Below are 20,780 nucleotides of genomic sequence, written 5' to 3'. Positions count from 1 at the left end.
ATGGGAGCCGGCGGGCCTGATGACGTCACCGCGCCCGCGCGTTCGATCTCGCTGGGGCTCTGGTGGTGCCGGCACATCCTGCTGCTTCTAGTAATTGGGGGTTTTGCGTTGACCCTCCTCATCCAGCACAGGCTGCCTGTGAACCGTCAGGTCCCAGCAGTGGCCTCTGAAGCCTACAGCCCCTGGCGTTAGCCGCTAGCCTTCAGGCCTGGGCAGCTCTCCTCCGGGGAGAACATCTCAGGACCATGTCCAGGCCAAGTAGCGTCTCTCCTCGGCCCCCAGCTCTTGGCGGGGGCGGCGGAGGCGGGAATGGTGGCGGAGGGGGCGGCCTAGCGCACTGTTGCATCGGTGGCGGTGGCCGGGCCAAGGGGCTGAAGGACATTCGTATCGACGAGGAGGTGAAGATCGCAGTAAATATCGCCCTGGAGCGATTCCGATACGGGGACCAGAGAGGTGAGGTTCCTGACAGGGACCCCGCCGTCTGGCGTCCCCCCAAACACCTACCCATCGAGTTAGCGGGCTACCCTCACCCGTCTCAGAGAGGGAGAGAGGACTTGTGCCGCCCACCATAACCCACCAGAGTGAGCTGGTGACCTTCCTTACTCTCTCCCTTATTCGAAGGCGGGACGGGAGCCGGGACCGGTAGTTCGCTCTCGGTTGAAATGTGGAGAACCAAACAATGTAGTGCGAATCTGTAGGGTTATGGGCACTTGCCTGACACCAGAAGGTGAAAAGGTCTGATTATTACTCATGCGGGAGACGTTTCCTTCTCCGTGGAGAGGCTAAGCCACCGTTTTATAGGTATTAGTATTTGATATCTTTACTCTCTTTTTTAAGTAGAAGTTTGTAGTCTTAACAGAGTTAACGTTTAAGCTATGAAAGTAGAAATCAAACATAAATAAATGCACTGGCAATCTGTAGTGCTGTGTTCAAATTCTAGAACATTATGTTAAACACTTGAAAAAGTTGGACTTTTTTTTTTGGCATACGAAGCATCTTCCATTCTTTTTAAGATTAGAAAGCCCCTTGTCACAGAACGCAGAACCAGCAAACGACCTGTGGTGATCAGTACAATATATATTTAGTGCTCATTCTAATTTGGTGGGTTAAATAGTGGACCTCTTATTCTGGAAGCTTACACTGGAAACCAGGGAATGATCTGGACATGGTGATTCTGAACATAAATCAAACAAAGGTAAATCTCAGCAATGTATAAGGACAAAATTCAGCCTGAACTACTGAAATATGAATTCTCTGACGTTTCTGAAGCGAAGCAAATAGAATTTGATGTTGAGCATTCATAATGCTTGAGCATACCTCATCATTGAGGGAAATAAACAAATATGGACTATGTTAAGATAGTACAATATGTCCATTAATTTTTATACCAAGTCAAGATTCCAGCACAAATGAAGGCTGTAATCTTCGGCAAACCTCCAGTCCTTTATCATATTTAGGTTTAATACGTAAGTGAAATTAATATTAAAATTCTAGTAGACAGTAGTTATTGAATAAGTAGTTATCTACTTATCACATAAATTTGGTAAATAATTCATTTGATTATATGCTTACATGATTTTTATTTTGTATTTTTCATCTATTTGTGTATTGAAGCTCCTTTAAAGGAAGTTGCCTGTCCAGAAGTGTTGCTGACTATTTTGTGTCTTTTTCCACGTAGAAATGGAATTTCCTTCTTCTTTGACCAGTACTGAAAGAGCTTTTATTCATCGATTGAGTCAGTCTCTTGGTTTGGTCTCTAAAAGTAAAGGGTAAGCTGATAATGTTTCTTATTAAAGATTATTTGGAAAACAAGAGAAATATTTCTCACTACATTTAAATAGTTATTACTATTTTAAATTCACATTCTTAATTATCCTGAATATAGGTAAACTGATTCAGGTCTGTACCCAATTCACTTCTCCTCCTCCTGGGGCAAAAAATCCCCTAGGTTTTAAAATGTAAGAAAAAATAGTTTAAAACTTGAAGTTGATTGCTTGAGAAAAATAGTGCTTTCTTTTTTGATAGAAATAAAACATCTTAATTTTTAGAGAACTAATGGAAAAATGATCATTTAGAAAACAAAAATTATTTACAGAACTTATCTTTGTAATGTTACTGTACCATAATGGTAAGCTTTAGAACACATATTCATTGTTTTCTACTAAGTCAAGAATCTGATGATTAGAAAGGGTTAAAGTGGAATGGAAAGAAACGATGTATGTGTTTTTGAGTGTCACTGACCCTTAGGAGAGAAAGTTATTTGAGCCATCCAAACTTAAAAATACTAAAATTCTGTGACGATTTCTTTTGGAGAATAGGCATTGATAAACAGCAGAGTATTTCAATATTGGCACTATTACATTTTGGGCTGGAGAATCCTTTGTTGGTGTTGTATGTGCATTGTAGAATTTTCAGCAGCATATCTGGCTTCTGCTCACTAGATGCCAATAACATCTACCAGCCCAGTTGTGACAACCAAAAATGCCTGTAGACATTGCCAGATATTCCTTCTGATATGAGGGGGGGTGGGGAGAAAATTTTAGCTTACCTGTTTTTAGGTTAAGAAAAGGAAAAATTTTATTTTACACACACACACACACATACACACACATTATGTATATGTCAAGGTAGAATGAGTAAGAAAGTTTTGAGGTGAAAGTATGTTTTCTTACGAAAATCCTGAGAAGAATGAACATCTTGCATAAGAATGCCCAGCACAGTGATACATTACTGACTGAGATAGGGGATTTAGTTTAGGTGACTGTGTAATTGGGTAGGTTCTTGAACATGCTCATATTAGTCCACTAAGTAGGTAAAAGGAGCTATGATAGCATAGTGGGTAAGATATTTGGCTGCTTACCAGAATGTAAGCTATTCACACCCACCAGCTGTTCCATGGGAGGAAGATGAGGCAGTCTACTTCCATAAAGATTTATAGCCTTGGAAACCCAGTGGTTGTTGCTGTGAGTTGGAATCGACTTGATGGCAGTGGGTTTGGTTTTTTAAGTAGGTAAAATACTGCATTTGAAAATAAAAATATAGTACAGGGCTATAATCCTTTATCTAAAAATACTTGGACCAAATATGTTTGGAGATTCAGATTTTAGAAAGGGATTATGATGCATTTGTCTTGGCATTACTCCCAATAACATATTGGTATTATCTCTAATCTCATTAATATTTCTGCTGGAAAGTATATAAATATTCACACTAGGAGAAATTATAAATAAAGACTATAAAGACTATAAATGCTCTCAGACCAGTTGAGTAGATTTTGTTGCCAGATTATGTTGTTGCAAACTTAACAAAAAAAAAACCTTTTAGTTTTACAGCATTTTGGGTTCTAGCATTGTAGATAAGAGTTTGTGGGCCTGCACTACAAAACATATGCACAGTTCTGTAGCTACATCGTTTATGTGATTTTTGAGTTCCAAACAGCTGACTTAACAATCACATTAGAAATAACTCTTAGAAAAATAGCGTTTAGAATTAACTACCTCTACCACTGTTCAGTATCATGATCACTTAAGACATGATCCAGAATGGACAGACTTCTAAGGAAGGGAGAGCAAGAAAAAAATTATCAGGACAAAGAATAGGGATTAGGAAACATTGAGCCAGAGAAAGACAGGAAAAAGCAAAGAATTGGTAAGGGAAGCAAAGCAACCCTGCTTGCTCATGTAGTCCCTAGTATCTATGCTTCCCAAACTCTTCTGATATATCCTGGTTCCCTCCTCCTCCTTTTCATCTTTGAGCAAAACTTGGTACAATGTTTATCTAATGATCTTTGTGATTTTCATATACCTTTCCTCCTTTATGAGGCGCTCTGGTGACATAGTGCCTAAGGCACTTGACTGCTAACCAGATGGCTGGCAGTTCAAACCCACCAGCCACTTCTTGGAAGGAAGGTTGGGCAATCTACTTCCATATTGATATCGCCTCAGAAACCCTTGGAGGGTTTGCTATGAGTCGAATCCGACTCGATGGCAGTGTGTTTGGTTTTTTTTTCCTCCTTTTCACAAGTGTGAAAATATGGCTTCTCTAGGAAATCTAAAGGAAAAAATAGTATATTCTCAGCAAAATATAAAGAACGAAATTACTTTAAATGTACTTCTCAATCCTTCAATTTTTTTTTTTATTTATATGAGAATTTTTTCTGACGTATATTTCATGGACTTTTCTGTTGACTTTTGGGCAAAGAATTTTTTTTACCCTCCACCATTAAATTCCTGACTTTTATTGGTGTTGTCAGTTATCTTTGACTCAGCTCTGACTAGTGGTGACCTTATATAACTTAATGAAATGTTGCCATCTTCATGATGGTTGGTATGTTTGAGTCCACTGTTGCAGAAATTATGTCAATCCATCTGATTAAGGGTCTCCCTTGATTTCACTGATCCTTTATTTTTCATGGACTTTACAGGGTAGTTTTTTGGCTATTCTTCTTTTGTCTCTGATAGGATGGTTCCTTAGAACATATTTGAGAAGCAACCTGATATGGAGGAAATGGAAGGAAACATGGGTCTACTTCCCATTTCTAACTGCCTCATTCTCTGACTTTGAAGGCCTGTTTTCTTAAATATAATGAAGGGGTTAACCTTTTTGTTTTAGTTAAGATTTTGGGGCATTTGTCTGCTAACCAGGAGGTTGGCAGTTCAAACCTACCAGCTACTTTGTGGAAGGAAGATGGGGCAATCTACTTCTCTGAAAGTTTACTGCCTTGGAAACCCAGTGGGGGTTGCTGTGAGTTGGAATGGACTTGATGGCAGTTGAGTTTGGTGGGTGTTTTTGGTAGTTTACTTTGGCCCTTCTTTTAAGGTTTTTAAAGGTAGCTCTCAGGTTTCCTGTGTTGATTACTTGCATTCCGTTTTCATCATTTTCTCCTTTTTTTGCCATCATTTCTTTCAAAATGAAGCCATGTATGTTGGATTTTGTTTTCCATCTTCCAACTGAAGAATTGAGTTTTGTTTTGTTTTGATTATATTTTATAGTTTTTTTTTTTTAAAAAAACAAAAAAACCCAAACTCACTGCCTGCGAGTCGGATCTGACTCATAGTGACCCCTCCTTGTGTTTCTGAGGTGGTATCACTATGGAAGTAGATTGCCCAATCTTCCTTCCAAGGAGTGGCTGGTGGTTTGAACCACCAGCCTTCTGATTAGCAGTCAGATGCCTTAGGCACTATGCCACCAGAGCTCCTATTTTGATGAAATACGTTCTTTTGATGAAAATGTTCTTCTTAGAGTAATGCACTCATTTTGTGATCTTTAGTATATTCTAAAGTTTTGTTTGAAATGCCAGTCCAGTTTTCTAAACCAAACATTTCACCTCCTCACAGTTTACTTTTTACCTCAGTTAAAGCCCCTGTAGGGAGCTCTGTAAGGAGCTCTGGTGGTGGTGGTGGAAGCATTGAGCTGCTAACTAAAAGGTCAGCAGTTAGAACATACCAGCTGCTCTATGGGAAGATGCGGCAATCTGCTTTTGTAAAAATTTCTAGCCTATGGGGCAGTTCTGTTCTGTCCTATAGGGTCAATGTGAGTCAGAATCAGCTTGATGGCAGTTAGTTTTTTTGAATGCCCCTGTGCTTTGGTCTTAAGAGCATGCTTTTCTGAGTTTTTGATTTGTTCATGAACAAAACAAAATCCCTTTCTTATTCTTAGCTCAGGTTAGACAGAATGGAATTTACAGAATAAACTTGGTTAAAACTTGTGAAATGAGAAAATACAAAGTATGTCAAAGTAGGTTTTCCAAGTTTAGGTTTCTTATGCTGTGACTGCTAAAATCTCTGCTTACTAGGTACTTGAAGGCTATACTTAGAAGACTCCAGTCTACAAGAACAACCCCTTTATAGCTTGGGTTACTGCTTCCATTGCCTCCTGTCTTGGAAATTTTCATTAAAGTGATGAACTCTAGTTACTGAAATTTTGGTTGTCCACTGGGGGGAAAAACCCTATAGTATCCAATAATTACCATAATAAAAAAACCCATTGCTGTCAAGTCAGATCTGACTCATAGTGACCTCTCCTTGGGTTTCTGAGGCAGTATCATGGAAGTAGATTGCCCAGCCTTCCTTATGAGGAGTGGCTGGTGGGTTTGAATGGCCAGCCTTCTGGTTAGCAGTCAAATGCCTTAGGTACTACACCACCAGAATTCCCAATTATCGTAATAGCAGCTAACAATGATTAAATATTCTTGTGCAATAGGCATGTGTTAGGTGCTTTAAACTGATTATCATATCATCCTCACAACAGTATTATGATGTAGGTTGCATTGTAACATTTCGTACCTGGATAACAGATGAGGTAATTAAAGCTTGTTGTTGTTGTTGTTATGTGCCGTCCAGTCGGACCCAACTCATAGCAACCCCTCCTTAGGTTCCGAGGCAGTATCACTACGGAAGTAGATTGCCCTATCTTCCTTCGGAGGAGTGGCTGGTGGGTTTGAACCACTGGCCTTCTGGTCAGCAGTCAAGTGCCTTACGCACTACGCTACCAGAGCTCCAATTAAAGCTTAGAAGGGGTTAAATAATTGTCCCACGACCACTCAGCTAGCAAGTGGTAGAGCCAGAATGTAAACACAGTTAATGTTTAGTTAAGTTTTTGATGTTCATGGTAAATTCATAGCAGTGTACTGGGTTTTATCAGGAGTTAGACCAAGAATATTATAGGGTGAACCCTTCATGCTGTTTCTAGTCCATTAGGACCACAAAAAAGAACAAATTTACCATAACCATGGTGAGTATGACATAAAAACAATTGTGTTCAATTTGGTGAAAAAGTTAACTGGTTGGTATGTTAGTTTCTAGGTAATCATAAAAAAGTACAAATTAGTGTGTTACAAACTAATAAGTTTTTAATCCTACATTACAATATTGGAGAGAGAATGGTTACATTAAAATTATTTTAATTGTTTCATCACTGTGGCATCATGTAGGCACAAAAACAACAACAAGGACTTGTTAAGGAATAGGTGACACCATAGAAAGGTTACAAATCATTAAAGAAGTCAATAAAATTTTTAGAAATTAAAAATCTTGGTAAATTGAAGGCCTCATATAGAAGATTTAAGTAGCTAAAACTTTACAGATTGATCCCAAGTTTAGTATCATTTTCATAATGCAGATATTTTTGAAGAATTTAATATCTAATGAAAATCCGAAAAATAAAAAAAATTATACATGTAATTTTCATTGTATTTTTGCCTGTATTGCATATTATAGTGATGTTAACAAATGGTTAAAAATTTATGAAATATTTTAGATAACTTTTTTAAAATGTAAGAAATGATGTTTTTCTAACTATAATTTTAATAATAAACCTAAAGCAAACCAGTGCCATAGAGTCCATTATGACTGTGATGACCTCTTACCAGTACTACACTGCTAGTTTATGGACATGTATTATTAAATAAGTCAAAACACATTTGAGGACTTTCTGTCTGATGATATTATATAAAAGGCACGGACAGTCTTGAGCCAGTTGAAGAAACAAGTACTCCTACATTACATGACTTGAGAATAATTATAAATTATTACCTTGCAGTTAAGGAAAGGCTAGGGCTAGAAACTTTGAAAAAGTTTCTAAAAATAGAATAATGAAGTAATTTTCAGGAATGTTTATCTATGCTTGTTGGTCCAGCCACTTAACTTGGCTCTCTTAACAGATCTTCATGGGAGTGTGACATTGCCAGCATACTGTGGAAACATTCAGTGGGATATATTAGTCTGGACAGTGAGCCATAACATTTTCATTGTAATTTCTAGATTCTGTTCAGGTTGTTTTTCTTCCTCTGTATGCTTTCCAACATGTGTTAACTGGTGATGTTTTATCTACCATGAAGCCTATTAGAGAAAACTTTAACACTTATGGGTAAGTAAGTCTTTTTAGTTGATTTAAAATAGAATTTGCAACATTTCAAAATTGTAAGGAAAATGCTTTTGTGACCATTTTAGCACCAAGCCCCTCTTCACTGGTTTTTTTTTTTTTTGGGGGGGGGGCTGTCAGCATCTTATCTCAAAGCATGTTTATTTTTTTAGGTATTTTGCTTGAGACATATTTTCTGAATAGGCTTACATCATATGTGAACAAATTTGACTATATGTAGTAAATAAATGATTTTTTTATTAATATTTAGAAAGGGAGCCAATAGATATCTAACTGTGAAGAAGAAAGATGGATCAGAAACAGCTCATGCAATGATGACCTGTAACTTGACTCATAATGCAAAACATGCTGTTAGGAGCCTAGTTCAAAGATTTCCTGTCACCAATAAAGAACGTACAGAACTTCTGCCTAAAACAGAGAGAGGAAATGTGTTTGCCGTTGAAGCTGGTATGTATTTTTTCGGGAGCTTCCTTGTTTACCCTATTATCTGATGACTGTTCTTTTTCCATTTTAGATTTATTTTAAAAAATAAAAACAAAAACCTAAGATAAGATTTCTCGATTTGAATAGGGATTGCTAAAATGACTAAAAGTTGTGAAATTTTGGAGTGAAATGTAGTGTTAAGGCATGTTGTAGACTTGAACCAAGGTTTTTTTTTTTTTTTTTTCTGGTGGCATAGTGCCTAAAGCACTTGACTGCTAACCAGAAGGCTGGCAGTTCAAACCCACCAGCAACCCCACCAGCCACTTCTTGGAAGGAAGGTTGGGCAATCTACTTTTGTAGTGATACCACCTCGGAAACCCAAAGAGGGGTTGCTATGAGTCGGGTCTGACTCAGCGGCAGTGAGTTTTGGTTTTTGGTATTAGCTATCATTCACTGAGCACTTGTGTACTAAGGAGCTCTGGTTAAAGCATTTGGCTGCTAACCAAAAGATTGAACCCACCAGCCAGCTGCTCTGCAGGAGAAAGTTGAGGCAGTCTGCTTCTGTAAAGATTTACAGCCTTGGAAACTCTATGGGGCAGTTCTGTTCTATCCTGTTGGGTCACTATGAGTTGGAATCCACTTGATGGTGGTGGGTTTATTTTGGTATATTGTGTGCTAGGCAGTAAACTAAGCATTTTATTATAGAGGGACTTCGTTGCAACCTTTGCAAGGTAAGAATTTCCCCAGTATCACAGGTGAAGAAACTAGAGCTCAAAGAAGTTAAATAATTTGTTAAAATCTACTTAGCCATCCAGTAAGCTGCATTGCTGGGATTTGACTGTAAGGCCTGCACTTTCCCATATTACACTGCCATGACACACTAACAAGTGAGATTTTGAATTGGGGCTCCAGTATGTTAACTCATTCAAATGTAGATAAACAAATATTTAGATTATAAAATGAAGTTATAATCTTTACTGTTTGGAAAGATAATTTCCTTAATGAGAATATTTATCACTTACAGTGACAGAATTTGCATAATGGTCATTGTTTATTGGAACACCATATTTTTGCATATAACGTGCCCATGGAAATAACATGCACATAGTGCACATAGGAAGCTAATGTGCTTAGGTGGGGTGCTTGTATGGTTTGACAAAGCCCATATAACTTGTGTATTTTTTTGCAGAAATACAATAGGTCTGCAGAATGTAGGAAACAGAGGATCCCAGATATCAAGATCCTAAGTTTTAAACACTCACATAGCATTTCGAGCTATGTAAAGGCTATAAAAACACATGCCTCTTTTTTATTGTTGTTTACTTACTTAAATGTAAGTGCTCCATTAGAATATTATTCATTAGGGCTTTATATTTACAAATATTTTTCTATTTGATCACATGATTTTAAGTGTATAGCTTTAAACATAAATGGTATTTTCTATTTTCTAATATGTTTTCATGCTATACATAACAGATTTTATAAGTAAGGTACAGTGGACACACTTGTCTTTTGTACTGTAAAATTTTAATTTCTGTGATGGAAACTTACAGCAAGCTTGAAAATCATGTTAGAATAGCAGATTTGCTTTTAATGGTTATCGAATGATTGATTTTTAGGCATTTTTAAATATCATGAACCAGAAATACTATTAAGAAATTAGCTTTTGAACTGATACTGAAAGATATAATGTGTTTTCTAAGAATTAAGTGCGAGATTACAACAGATTTTAAGGTAGTGCTTGCTAAAACTTTGTGTAAAATGAGTAAAGATAAAACACTTGAAAAGAACTAATTATCCTTAATAATTTGAAACAATTGAAAATGATTTATCTTTGTTTTTATACTTCTTTTCAATGCTGATTATACATTTTTTGTTCTTTTATTCATTGTCAAAGAAAATCGAGAAATGAGCAAGACAAGCGGGAGACTCAACAATGGTATACCTCAGATTCCAGTGAAAAGAGGAGAATCCGAATTTGATTCTTTCAGGCAATCTTTGCCAGTGTTTGAGAAACAAGAAGAAATTGTTCAAATAATTAAAGAGAATAAAGTAGTTTTGATTGTGGGAGAAACTGGGTCTGGAAAGACCACACAGGTTTGTTTCTTTTTTGTTTTTTATAGAACAAGAAAGAAATATTTTATCCCGTTTTGTAGCATTATGTCAAGTTTATAGCAAATGAATTTTAGAGATAGTATATATAAGGTCTTAAGCAAAATGTTTTGCACAGAGTAGCTAAATTAAAAGTAATTTTAATAACAGTTTGTTGTAGAATGGAATTGATACGACAGGTGTGACTTGAATGTTTAGAATCAAGGTACTTTATCATCATAAAGTTAATCAAGGGTGACAGATGGGAAATAAGGCTCAATGATGACTTATTTTTTGTTTATGTGCCTTAACTTTTAGCATATTAGGTAAAATCAATTTGGTCTTGATAGCAGTTCAGATGAGATAGTCAATATAATTGTATATTTTCTTTTATTTTATGGACAAACAAATGAGCTTTTCACAATTGCCTAAAATTTTCTGTGGTTGTATTAATTGGTTTAATAACTTAAGTGGTGAGAAAGATTGACCATAAACCTCACTAGAGTCTTTACTTGTGTGAACTAACCATTTTCATAGAAGTATAACTCTTTATCCTTAAAATTTGAGTCTGTAAAACTAACTAAAACCATGATGAAACTTTTATCTGAAAACAACAAATGATTTTTCTTTTATAATTAAGTTAAATTCTATAAAGTAATTCTAAAAAAATCTGTCCAGATGTCTTAGAATGTTATTTTAGTTTTAATATTGGAGTAAGTTTTGCCACTAGGCCTTAACTGTAGCAGTTTATTTATATTTAATAGAGATTATGGATGTTTTGATAAAATACAATAAATGTGTTTATATTGAAATATCTTTGCTAATGTTGTTGTGGTTATGTGCCGTCTAGTTGGCCCCGACTCATAGCGACCCCTCCTTGGGTTTTCCGAGGCAGTATCACTACAGAAATAGATTGCCCCATCTTCCTTCCGAGGAGTGGCTGGTGGGTTTGAACTGCCAGCCTTCTGGTTAGCAGTCAAGTGCCTTAGGCACTACACTACTGGAGCTCCTGTCTTTGCTAATAGTATTTGTATATTGATATTATGGATGCCAGTTTTCACAATTATGTCTATCATTTTATAAGGTATGAAAAGATGCTTAAGTATTATTTATATCTATTATACTTTTTCCTTTTCAAGAATAAGCTGATAATCTAATGGGTTTAAATCTAAGGAATCATAACTTATTTAAGGAGTTAAAGTAAAATGCTGCATTAAATTTGCTATATTAAAATTACCTATGTTTCTGTTCTATGAAATATAAACTTAAATATATATAACGTAGTAAAATTTAAAGTCAGTATCATTAGCCAGCTCCATTACTCTTTTCATTTAACAGATACTGGCTATTTAGAGAGAGACTTAATTTTTAAAACAATTCCATAGTATTCCTGATCATTTTTATAATAATGATGACAATAATGATAGTTTGGTTTTTGGCTGGGCTTTCATAAGGATTATCTTATTTAAACCTCTCAATAAGCCTAAGACATACAGGTTTTAACTTCCTTTCAGATATGGAATAAAAATAGAAACTTAGAATGTTAACCTTCCCAGAATTATACAGCTAGAAAGTGGCAGAGCAGGGATTCAAACAAAGCGTTTTGTTCTGTTTTACAGTGAAACCTGTGAGAGCTGGAACTCTATGGGACTGCCTTGTTTTTCTTGGTTTCATAATTTTCTGCCTTTGACAGGATGCAGTCTCAGCACTTTTCTATCACTCGTTTTAGTGGAAAATATTTGAGTTTTCCTTATCTGACAGATTTCTTCCTATACAGTGTCCGGCTTTCACAGGTTTTGCTCTACTTACTTTCTTTCAGTATATCCTGCTGTTTCTTTGATTATTTGTGGGAGTGTTTCAATAGGATAGATTACTAGAACTGGAAATGCTGGATCAAAGAAAGGATATGGTAGTTAAAATTTTAGTAGCTGTGTTAACTAGTAATTGTCTAATAACTCTAAAATAGTATTAAAAGTATTGAATATTCCCATTTTTCATTTTGCCTGAGCAAAAATGGAATAATTTTTGCCTTTATCAATCTGACAAGCAAAATATGTTTAATTCCTTGAGAAATATTTTTTCATTTGCTTATTGTTTGTTTATTTTGTGAGTTACTTATATCTTATTTTTCTCTTGCCTTATTGCTGAATTTTTTTGGAATTTTTTGTGATTTGGGTGAAATTTTTCAAAGATACATTTTACATTCAACAGTTCATACATATTTTGTTTTGTGATACTGGTTACATTCCCCGTAGGATTAACAGCTCTCCTCCCACTTCTTCCTGTATTTAGTCTTTGCCTGTGCCCTTCTTGCCTATGCTTTCCTGCTTCCCTACCTTTCTCCCTGTGTGAATGCTGCCCTTCTGATCTCCCATGGTGGGTTGTTCTGAAGGAGTACATTTCCCTGGTGTAGGTGTTCAGCTTGTAGGCCTGTCTGTTGTTTGGCGGAGAGTCATGCCATGGGAACAAGTTCAGCTCTAGGCCCGAAGGATGAACAGGGGCCATAGTCTCGGGGTTTCACCAGTCTCTATCAGACCAGTAAGCCTGGTCTTTTTTTTTTTTTAATGATTTTGAGTTTTGTTTCACATTTTTCTGTCACTCTACCATGATCTCCAATTTTGATCCCTTTCAGAGAGGTTGGCCTTGGTACCCAGGCACCATCTAGCTCTTCTGGTCTCAGGGTCATTTAGGCTGAGGTTTTCATGGTCCATTAGTCCTTTGGACTGTTTACATGCATCTTTGATTTTCTTCAGTCTTCTTTGCTCTGGATGAGGCCCAATAGTTAGTTGCCTTTTAGATGGCTGCTCACAAGCTTTTAAGATCCCAGTGGCTACTTACTGAAGTAAGATGTAGAACAATATTTTTGTATCCCATGTTGTCTGAATTGAGCTTGATGTCCCCTGTGACCATGGTTGCCAGTCCAGGTCCCAGCAACTCACTCCCTTAAGATGCTTAATTATGGCTAAGATCTTACCCTAACTTTGCCTCCCATTAGGTTTAAATCGCATATAGACATTTTTATAGCACCTGCAAGTATGTAGGAATATTGTCTGCTAAACCTGTATATAAACCAAACCCACTGCCATTGACTTGATTCTGACTCATAGTGACTCTATTGGGTTTCCAAGGCTGTAAATCTTCATGGAAGCAGACTGCCCCATCTTTCTTCTGCAGAGCCCCTGGTGAGTTTGAATCACTGACATTTTGGTTGGCAGCCAGATGACTTAACCACTATACCACCAGAGCTCCTTCACCTATGTATGTATGGTTATGGGTTTATTCCCATTTGCCTATCCATACCTGATCTTTTTGCCTGTCTACTTATGTATCTACTTTGTAACTTATTTAAGGAGTCAAAGTAAAATGCTGCATTAAGTTTACTATATTAGATTAGTGTTTGCTGTTACTGATAGTGCAGTATCATGTATGCATTTTATTTGCCTTTATTATCTGTACCTCTTGTGTACCTCTGTAGTCTTCCTTTTCCTTAGTGATATTGTTCTAGTCACACATTTCTGTTATATTGCTTTTCCCTTCATCCATATCAAACCTGGCTCCTAATTATTCATCTGTTTTCCCTCTCTTCCCTCCCCTCCTATCCCTGTAACTAACACAAAAAATTTCCTTCCCTGTGTAAACCTTTCCTTGACTTTTTATAATAATGGACTCATATACAATGTTTGTCCCTGCTGAATTTAGTTTTAAGAGTGCTTTATATATTATAGATGCATGCCTATTGTCAGATAGTGTAAAAATTATTTCTCCCAACTTTTTGTTTGCTTTTTAGTTTTGCTTATTGCATCGTCTTTAGTTCTTTCAGCTTGAGAAATGCTGAGCATGTTCTTTCCTTTTGGTTTTCTAATTCTGGGTCTTTGCACATTTCATTATAATAATTTGCTTTGTCTTCTCAAATTGCTCTTTGAAATCTTCTATTCATCTCTTTTATCTAGTCATTTCTTGCATTTTCCCCATTCAAGGGCAAGTTTTAGAGTCTATTTGGACATCCATTCTGGTCTTTTCTTCCTTTCCTGTCTTTTCAGTGACCTATTGCTTTCCTCATGTATGCTGTTCTTGATGTCATCCCACAGTTCCTCTGGTTTTCAGTCATTGATGTTCAGTGCACCAAATCTATTCTTTAGATGGTCTCTAAATTCAGGAGGGATATAATCAAGTTCATATTTTGGCTCTCGTGGGTTTCTTTTTATTGTCTTTCACTGTACTTATTCAATCTGTATGCTCAGCAAATCCGAGAAGCTGAGCTATCTGAAGAAGGACGTGGCATCAGGATTGGAGGAAGACTCATTAATAACCTGCGATATGCAAATGACACAACTTTGCTTGCTGAAAGTGAAGATGACTTGAAGCACTTAATGATGAAGATTGAAGACTACCATCTGCAATATAGATTACACCTCAATATAAAGAAAATGAAAATCCTCACAACTGGACCAATAAGCAACATCATAATAAATGGAGAAAAGATTGAAGTTGTCAAAGATTTCTTATCCTTGGTTCCACAGTCAACACCTGTGATAGTTAAGTTGTATGTCAGCTTGGATTGGTCTGGTTGAGTGGCTGGGCAGCTGGATGTAATTATTCCTTATGGTGAGATTGGTAATTCATTCCATGGTGGAATTTACTAGAGCAGCGGAGTAGCTGCTTTCAGGATGTGGGCTGCTTCCAGTTTATAAGAAGCACCTTTGAGGAAGGTCTCCAGTTGATGGCATGCATGAACCCTGTATGTAACCGAGTCATTGTTCAGCAGCCTTCCATGTTGCCCTGCTGATCTTAGGACTTTACATGGACTTGAAGTAATGGCCTGCCATATGGTTTGGTAATATTGGTACTGTGCCTTTTCACTTGCTGACCTTGGGTTTGTCAGCCTCAGCAGCTAGCAGCTACCTGAGTGAAAAGATGCCTCTAACTTCAGTGGGCCAGGAGTAAGAGGCAGAGCTGAAGCCCAAGGTCAAGAGGCTTTCACCCAGCCCCTAGAGCCTGGCATCTGGAACTCAGACTTCTGGCCTCCACAATTGTAAGAGAATAAACTCCTGTTTATTAATGCCATCTCATTTGTGATGTTTCTGTTAGAGTTGCACTAGGTAACCAAAACAACACCATGGAAACAGCACTCAAGAAATCAGACATTGTATTGCACTGGGCAAATCTGCTGCAAAAGACCTCTTTAAAGTGCTGAAGAGCAAAGATGTCTCTTTGAAGACTGAGGTGCACCTAATCCAAGCCATGGTATTTTTGATTTCCTCATATGGATGTGAAAGCTGGACAGTGAATTAAGAAGACCGAAGACGAGTTGGTGCTTTTGAGTTGTGGTGTTGGCAATGAATATTGAAAGTACCATGGACTGCCAGAAGAACTAACAAATCTATCCTGGAAGAATTGCAGCCAGAATACTCCTTGGAAGTGAGAATGACCAGACTTTTTTCTCGCCTACTTTGGTCATGTTGTCAGAAGGGATCATTCTGTGGAGAAGGATATGCTTGGTAAAGTGGAGTGTCAATGCAAAAGGGGAAGGCCTTCAACGAGATGGCTTGACACAGTGGCTGCAATGATGGGCTCAGGTATAGCAAGGATTGTGAGGCTGGCACAGGACTGGGCAGTGTTTTGTTCTGTTATATGTAGGGTCCCTGTGAGTTGGAGCCGACTCAGTGGCACCTAACAACAATAACAACAACATGGTATCTGCAGTTATGTAGTAGTTTTTATTTTGTTAAATCTGTCACTTTTTTTTTTAGGTCTTCTGGGTTATGTGCAACGGTTAGAAAGGCATTTTCCTATATGTATTTTATTCTTATACTTTTATACTTAAAGCTTAAAAATCCACTTGGAGTTTATTCCATGATGTCATATCAGTAGAAATCATACCTTTTTTTCTCTCATGTTAATATCTAGTTTTTCTAAAAACTTTGTTTAATAATCTGTCTTTTTTCCCAATTTAAAATGCCACTTTTACGAACAATAGACAGCCCTATAGGGTCCACACTAACACTAGGGCGGTAGCACTAACACTAGGGTGGTAGCACTCCTTAGAACAGTCGATCATATGAGAATCAAAAGGGCAGCATTTGTCCAGGGAGGAAGCTCAGAATGTGAGAAGGTATGGGAAAGGTGGACGATTGAAAATGGGAAACACAGGAAGGAAGTGGGAAATGTCTTGTTACATTGTGGAGATTGCAGTCAGTGTCATAAAACAAAAATGTATATCAGTTGTTGAATGGAAAATGAATTTGTTCTGTAAATTTCACCCTAATCAGAATAAAAAGTTAAAAAAAAAAAAATAAAACTCCTGTCTGCTAATTTCAGAAAAAAATAAGATGCTACTTTTTTTTTTAAATTTTTGTTGTGATTTGGGTGAAGGTTTACAGAGCAAATTCACTTTCCGTGAAGCAGCTCACATACACTTTGTCTCATGACATTGACTGCGATTTCCCATAATGCAACAGCTCCCTTCCCACTTCCTCCCCATAGTTACCTCTTCCCTGTGTCCTTCCCTCCCATGCACTCTTGCCCCTGAACTGTCTTCCTGTGTATACACAGCCCTTCTGTTCTCCCATGATTGTTCTCTCCAAGGAGTGTATCTACTTAATGTAAATGTTCAACTCATATGCCTGTCTTTTGTTTGGCTGACAGCCACAGGAGTGGGTTTAATTCCAGACCTGAAGAGCAGCTAGGGGCCATAGTCTCAGGGGTTCTACCAGAAGGTGCCACTTTTAATCAAATACACTGTACTAAATTTTTATTGTACCTAGGTCTATTTCTGATATTTTAGTTATATATTTTTAATGTAATCATCTATTCTTATACTAGGTAGGATCCCACTTTTTGCTTTTTTAGTTTTATAGTATATATTTCCATGTATGTAAATACTGTAACATGTATATTACAGTTACTTTAAAACATAATATTCCTTCATTAGCATTCACTTCTTGGTGATTCTTGTGCATTTATGTTTCTGAATGAACTAGTAAAAATGTTTAAAATTTCCAGCATCTAAGAAATGTATTAAGAGATGTGCTTTCTCATACATAAGTAAATGAAAATCAAAACAACAATTATATTTTTCAACTATCTGATTGGCAGAATTGAAAAAACTGATGATATCTAGTCTTGACATGGATATTGGAAAATCAACACCTACTGCTTTGTTGGTAGGAGTATAAAGTGGTTTGGAGGGCAATTTGATAATTTTTCTATGTAAATTAAGAATTCATTCTCTAACTTAGCATTTTCACTGCTAGTAATTTGTGGTACATATATCTTTGCAAAAGTATGTAGAGAGAGATGTTCACTGCAGTGTTGTTTATAATAGCAACAAGCAATAACATCAATAATAACTACATAAAAAACTGAAAATTACTTAAATGTGTAGTTAGGGTTGTAGTAGCACATCCATAAGGTAAATTCTAAAATGAATTAGGTAGATCTGATAGGTAAATGAAAATTACAAATTACAGATATTAAGTACATTTATCACTTGTGTGTGAATAAAAAACATGTTTATGTACACAAATAAACTGAATTGTGTAAACTTGCTTGGTTCCCTGAAAGTGCAAGTAAGAAAATTAATAGTGGTTACTTTCATAGAGAGGACTGTGGGTGATGGTGGACTTTTACTTTTAAATTATAAAGCTTTCTGACCTGTTTGAATTTTCTTAATAGAAGAATGTCCACAACCTGAAAGCCATTTTTCTTTTCTTTATTCTTCTCACTGTTTAAAAAATCCAAATGGAATCTTGATTGTCATTTCACTGACTTTATAGAATAATTTGTGGGAGAACCTAGATGTTTAGAATATTGACTGTTCCCGTTCAGGAATATGGCCTTTCTTTTTTTTTATCTTCAATTTTTTAAAAAATAATTATTTATACAAATATATTTATTCCCCTCTCTCCTTTTTTGAATTAATTAATTTATATTTTGTCTTCCCCTTTACTCAAGTTAATATGTATCTATCCTCCAGTAGTTTACCCTCCTTTCTCTATCCACCCCTGGTAACTATCAAAGAATATATTTTTTGTGTGTGAAACTGTTTTCTTGATTTTTTACAACACTGGTCTCATATAATATTTGTCCTTTTGTGATTGACTAATTTCACTCACTGTAATGTCCTTTAAGTTCATCCATGTTATGATATGTTTGACAGATTCATCATTGTTCTTTAACATTGGGTAGTATTCCATTGTGTGTGTGTATATGTATCATAGTTTGTCGATCCATTCCACCATTGACGGTAATTTAGGTTGTTGCTTTTTTTTTTTTTGCCATTATGAATAGTGCTGAGATGAACATGGGTGTGCATCTGTCTGTTTGTGTCATGGCTCTTATTTCTCTAGGTATCTAGTAGTAGGATTGCTGGATCATACAGTATTTCTATTTCCAGCTTTTTGAGGAAGCAGTGTGGCATATACATATATATATTATTCAAGTTTTTTTATGCTTTTGAGCATTTTATAGTATTTTTCATGTAAGCCTTTATGATTTCTTGATAAACTTATTTTTAATATGTTAGTTTTAGTTTTTATTGTGAACAAGATCTGTTTGAGTGACATTTTCTAATTATTAACATGTGCATGAAAGTGGTTGATTGATTTCCTTATTATTATTTTATATTTTGACACGTTACAGAACTTTTTTAGTTCAAATAACTTTTTATTGGATTCAGTTGGGTTTTCTGGTATACAATCATGCCATCTTACAATGTTTTAAAATTTTTGTTTCAGATTCCTCAGTTCCTTTTAGATGACTGCTTCAAAAATGGTATCCCCTGTCGTATATTTTGTACGCAACCAAGACGATTAGCAGCAATTGCTGTGGCTGAAAGAGTTGCTGCAGAGAGAAGAGAAAGGATTGGTCAGACAATTGGATATCAGATTCGATTAGAAAGCAGGTAAAGATAATCTTCTTGTAGTGTCTTTTATTGGGTTTAAGAAAGACTAAATATTTATATTTCATATTTAAAAATAAGGACTATGTTAACTGAAACATTAGGTGATCATTTTGTTCCAAGTATCAGATACAGAGGTTGTGTCTAAACTCACTGAATTTTTAAAAAAATTTGTATTGTGATTTGGGTGAGAATTACAGAGCAAATTCACTTTCCATGCAGCAGCTCACATACACTTCATCTCATGACATTGACTGCAATTTCCCACAATGCAACAGCTCCCTTCCAGCTTCTTCCCCATAGTTACCTCTTCCCTGTGTCCTTGTCTCCCATGCATTCCTGCCCTCTGAGCTGTCTCCCTGTGCATACACAGCCCTACTATTCTCCCATGATTGATCTCGCTAAGAAGTTTATCTACGTAATGTAAATGTTCAGCTCATAAACCTGTCTTTTGGTTGGCTGGAAGCCACAAGAGTGGGTTCAGTTTCCGACCTGAAGAGAAGCTAGGGGCTATAGTCTCAGTGGTTCCATCAGGTTCTATCAGACCAGCAAACCTGGTCTCTCTCTTTTTTTTAATGATTTTGTAAACACTGAATTTTTTGAATATATATTATTTGAAAATATAATGATCAAAGTATAAAGGAAACTAAGTTATTATTTTCTCCTTTTTAAAATGTCCTGTTTGATAAGGTAGTAACATTTAGTAGAACATATTTTATATTGCTTGTGTTCCAAAGTGACATCTGATCTGTTACCCATTTAAATTTGTGAAGCTGGAGAAATTCCAAAAGAAAGAATATATCTTACTACCCAGAATCAAAGCTGCTCCTATGTCAGTATCTCATTTATGATAACAGAGTAATATATTTTAGTTTCAGATAATTTATTATTCAAGAAAAAGAAACTTCCTCAAAAAGCTATGTGGTCCACAATACGGTAGTTCAGATGCAGTAATTCTGCCTGTTCAAGGCATTATGTGGGACTCATCATCCTATAGAGATAGATTTTATTTCAGTGTAAGTCCTTTAGCCAAGGGAAAAATTCCACAGCAAAAAGGGAAAATTCCCAAAGACAGTTTATCAATCCTAACTAAGACTAAATCAACCAAACCAAACTCCCTGCCGTCATGTCGGATCCTACTCATAGTGACCCCTCCTTGGGTTTCCAAGGCAATATCGCTGCAGGAGTAGATTGTCTAATCTTCCTTGTGAAGAGTGACTGGTGGGTTTGATCTGCCAGCCTTTTGGTTAGCAGTCAAATGCCTTAGGCACTACGCCACCAGAGCTCCCTTAACTAAGACTAGGAAGACTAAAATAAAGGTATTTTTCTCTATGATGTTGTTGTTGTTGTTGTTAAGTGCCGTCGAGTCGTTTCCGACTCATAGCCACCCCATGCACAGCAGAACGAAACACTGCCCGATCCCGCACCAGCCCCACAATCCCTGCTATACTCGAGCCCATCATCGCAGCCACTATATCAATCCATC

General features: G+C 36.6%; 1 protein-coding gene across 1 annotated transcript in view; it reads left to right on the top strand.

Annotated features, from left to right (window-relative positions):
• Positions 1 to 245: 245 nt before the first annotated feature.
• Positions 246 to 20,780, top strand: part of YTHDC2 (YTH domain containing 2) — a 160,166-nt gene continuing 139,631 nt past the window's right edge. Inside the window, exons 1-5 of the mRNA XM_007947571.2 lie at positions 246 to 453; positions 1,679 to 1,769; positions 8,132 to 8,328; positions 10,202 to 10,401; positions 19,131 to 19,297. Of these exons, the coding sequence (XP_007945762.1) occupies positions 246 to 453; positions 1,679 to 1,769; positions 8,132 to 8,328; positions 10,202 to 10,401; positions 19,131 to 19,297 (863 nt within the window). The remainder of the gene's footprint in view (positions 454 to 1,678; positions 1,770 to 8,131; positions 8,329 to 10,201; positions 10,402 to 19,130; positions 19,298 to 20,780) is intronic.

This window comes from Orycteropus afer, unplaced genomic scaffold (genome assembly GCF_000298275.1).
Source record: "Orycteropus afer afer isolate SDZICR_OR568_19922 unplaced genomic scaffold, OryAfe1.0 scaffold00191, whole genome shotgun sequence".
Classification (NCBI taxonomy): domain Eukaryota; kingdom Metazoa; phylum Chordata; class Mammalia; order Tubulidentata; family Orycteropodidae; genus Orycteropus; species Orycteropus afer.
The sequence above is the reverse complement of the archived record's forward strand: the minus strand, read 5'-3'. Positions and strand labels throughout refer to the sequence as shown.